Here is a 3,726-nt window from a genome sequence, read left to right on the forward strand (position 1 = left end):
TCCCGGTGCCCACGCCAGGCTCACAGCGCCGGTGCCAGGCTCGCAGTGCTTGTGCCAAGCCTGCAGTGCCCGTGCCAGGCTCGCAATGCCCGTGCCAGGCTCGCAGCGCCCATGCCAGGCTCGCAGCACCCACAACAGCAGGACCGGGCTGGCAGCACCCGTGGGGCACTGATAGCACCTGTATCACACTCACAGCTCGGGTGTCTCACTGATAACACCTGCACAGGCTCACAGCACCCTCGTCGCTCTGGTGACACCTGGCTCAGTGTCACAGCGCCGATTCCAGGCTCACTCCTCGCCCTCTGCAGGTGTGGACCACCCGTGCCATGCTCACGGCACCTCTGCTTTGTAGCCCCTTTGGCAGGCTCACACCACCCACACCCAGCTCATGGCACCCGTCCCACACCCCCAGCACCCATCCCACACTCCAGCACCCACCCCGCACTCATGGAGCACATGCCAGGCTCTCAGGGCCCATCCCAGGATTGCACCATCCGTGCCAGGCTCACAGCACCCATATCCTGCTCACAACACCTTGCCAGGCTCACAGCACCCATATCCTGCTCACAGCACCCTGTGAGGCTCACAGCACCCATATCCTACTCACAACACCTTGCCAGGCTCACAGTGCTCACACCATGCTTAGTATTGCCCATGCCAGGCTCACAGCACCCACCCCACACTCACAGCACTCATCCCATGCCCACAGCACCCATCCCTCTCTCACAGAACCTCTGCCAGGTGTGCACCACCTGTATTTGTGTCACGCTTGTTGCAACCATGGCAGTCCCACAACACCCACACCAGTCCCATGACACCCACACCGGTCCCATGTCACCCACACCGGTCCCACAACACCCACAGCAGCCCCACAGCAGCCCCCTGGCACTGCCACACTCCTGTCCCTGCACCCACTGCCAGCACAGGGTGATTGCACCCAAAAGGTGCCACCACCCGGTGCCATCCCACCACAATTCCCACCGGTGGCACGGGGGGTACAGCTGGTGCCCCCCACCCTCACCCCCTGCGCTGGGTCCCCTTTTCCGCCACCCCGGGCCTGTGCCAGGTGACCCCAACTTGTGCAAGGGTGTCACGAGCTGGGGGAGCCGGGGCTGCCCCTGCCCTGGAGCAAAGGGCCGGCGATAGCGAGGGGCTGCCGGGGCGGGCGACGCCGGGGCCACCAGCGCAGGAGCAAAGGTCCCCGAGGACACGGTGACAAGGAGCCCATAAAACTTATACAGCCCTGCAGCTGGAATTTTCCACCCAGATCCCAGCGGGAATCGGGGGTGCTGCAGAGCCCCAGGGTGGGGGGTGCCAGGGTGAGGGGAGGGTGCCCCGTTGGGGGGTCCCAGGGTGCCGGTGGCAGCGGGGGCACAGTGAAAGGGCTCTTTGTTCCCGGTCACGCGCCGGTGCCGGCGGGTGGGAGGGGGGCGTGCTGCAGAGCCCCAGGGTGGGGGGTGCCAGGGTGAGGGGAGGGTGCCCCGTTGGGGGGTCCCAGGGTGCCGGTGGCAGCGGGGGCACAGTGAAAGGGCTCTTTGTTCCCGGTCACGCGCCGGTGCCGGCGGTTGCGAGGCGACGGCCGGGCCAGGAGGGGCACGGCCATGGGCACCCGGCCCTGGGGCACCCCGAGGGGGCTGTGCCACTGCCTGGGGGGGGGCAAGCCCCCTGGGGGGGACAGGGTGGCACTGGGTACCCATGGGGGACATCCCGGTGTCCTCAGAGCACCCAGAGCCATCGTGCCGGTGCATATTGGGGTGCCTTTGGCAGCAGGTGCCCATGGCACAGGGCACCACGGGGTGCTGTGTCACCTGAGTGCCACCCCTGTGGCACCTGGGTGCCCATCCCTGTGGGATCTGGGTGTCTGAGGTGCCATCTCCATGGTGTCTGAGCACCTCTTGGTGTCTGTCCCCGTTGTGTCCAAGTATCTCTGGGTGCCCATCCCTGTGAGAATGGGGTCTCTGGGTGTCCATGCCCATGACATTGGGCACTTCAGGGTGCTTGGTGCTGTGTCACCTGAGTGCCATCCCTGTGGCACCTGAGTGCCCATCCCTGTGGGATCTGGGTGTCTGAGGTGCCATCTCCACGGAGTCTGGGCACCTGTGGGTGTCTGGGCACCTCTCAATGTCTGTCCCCGCTGTGTCTGAGTATCTCTGGGTGCTCATCCCTGTGGCACTGGGGTGTCTCTGGGTGTCCATCCCTGTGAGAATGGGGTCTCTGGGTGCCCATCCCATGCCATTGGGCACATCGGGGTGCTCCCAGTACTGCCTGCTGGTAATGGTGCAGCCCCTGCTGCCCCCAGACCCCTGCCCAGCACAAGGAGCACAAGGACACCCAGTGGTGCCAGCAGTTGGTGTTTATTGGTTTATTTGCCTGATATCAGGGCAGGGGGGTTGATGACAAGGACGCTGCCATGCTCAGTTGTTTTTCATGGTCTGGAAGGGAGAGGCTTCTAAGAGAGGAGGACAGGACCCCAACACCCTGACACCCCAACATGCTAATAACCCAAAACCCCAGCACCCCATCGCCTCAGCACCATGGCATCCCAACACCCCAGGAGCCTGGCACACAAGTGCCCAGCACCTCACACCCCAGCACCATGGCTCCCCAGGACCAGAGTCCTGGTACCCCATTGCCCTGGCACCCCAATTCCCTGGTATCTCAGAACCCAGCACCCGGGTACCCCACCACCCCAGAGCTCTGGCAAACCCTTGTCCTGGCACCCCAGAGACCCGGTGCCATGATACCCTGGCATCCCAGCAGTTCAAAGCCCTTTGTCCTCAGCTCCATGACACCCAAGCACCCCAGTGCCGTGGCACATCTGTGCCCTGGCACTTTGGCACCCCACTGCCCTGGCACCCAGCAGCCTGGTACCCTGGCACTGCAGCATCCCAGCACCCCACAGCACCCTGGCACTGTGGCACCGACACCTGGTACCCCAGCAGCATGGCACCCTGACGGTCCCATCCTCTGGTACCCCAGCATCAGAGCACCCCAACAACTGGTACCCCAATACCCTGGCACCATGGCAGCCAAGCAGCCCGGCCCCTTTTCCCCCTGGTGCCCCGGTACCCCAGCACCCCAGAGCCCTGATACCCCATTGCACAGACCCCCCAATTCCCTGGCACCCCAGAACCCAGCACCCTGGTACTGACATCCCAATTCCCCAGCACCATGGCACCCAAGTTCCCTGGCATCCTGACACCATGATATCCCATTCCCTGGCACCCTGGCAGCCCAGGATCCCATTCCCTGGCCCCTGGCACCCTGGCAGCCCAGGATCACATTCCCTGGCACCCTTGGCCCCTGGCAGCCCAGGATCCCATTCCCTGGCAGCCTGGCAGCCTGTGCCCACCTCTGCAATCCAGTCCTCGAAGGCGGACACGCGGGTGAACACCGTGGGTTTCTTGGCAGCGTTGCAGCCCAGGGCCGACACGAAGCTGGCGATGCCGTGCACCTCCCAGGTGCCATCCTCAGCCTGGCAGTTCAGGGGTCCCCCGGAGTCGCCCTGAGGTGTGGGGTGAGGCAGGGTCAGCACCACAGGGGCCTGGGATGTGCCCCCTCCCCCTGGAGCGGTACCCACGTTGCATCCGGACTTCTCGGCGCCGCCGGCACAGATCATGGTTTTGCGGATGGCCAGGGCCCCCCACCAGTCGGGCTGGGTGCAGTGCTCATAATCCACCACGGGCAGCTCTGCCTGCTGCAGCCGGTCCGGCAGAGACCCCCCCG

At 64.9% G+C, this 3,726-nt stretch overlaps 2 protein-coding genes across 2 annotated transcripts in view; both read right to left on the reverse strand.

The window, feature by feature from the left end:
• The window catches only part of TMEM269 (transmembrane protein 269), a 6,245-nt gene extending 4,642 nt beyond the window's left edge, over positions 1–1,603 (reverse strand). Inside the window, exon 1 of the mRNA XM_031062965.1 lies at positions 1,408–1,603. Within this exon, the coding sequence (XP_030918825.1) occupies positions 1,408–1,603 (196 nt within the window). The remainder of the gene's footprint in view (positions 1–1,407) is intronic.
• Positions 1,604–2,352: 749 nt separating this feature from the next.
• LOC102033802 (proproteinase E-like) overlaps positions 2,353–3,726 on the reverse strand; it is a 5,179-nt gene continuing 3,805 nt past the window's right edge. The window contains exons 4-6 of the mRNA XM_005428228.2: positions 3,581–3,719; positions 3,353–3,505; positions 2,353–2,432 (exon numbers count right to left, since the gene is read on the reverse strand). Of these exons, the coding sequence (XP_005428285.1) occupies positions 2,415–2,432; positions 3,353–3,505; positions 3,581–3,719 (310 nt within the window). The 3' untranslated portion in view covers positions 2,353–2,414. The remainder of the gene's footprint in view (positions 2,433–3,352; positions 3,506–3,580; positions 3,720–3,726) is intronic.

Source organism: Geospiza fortis, unplaced genomic scaffold, assembly GCF_000277835.1.
Source record: "Geospiza fortis unplaced genomic scaffold, GeoFor_1.0 scaffold4, whole genome shotgun sequence".
NCBI lineage: Eukaryota > Metazoa > Chordata > Aves > Passeriformes > Thraupidae > Geospiza > Geospiza fortis.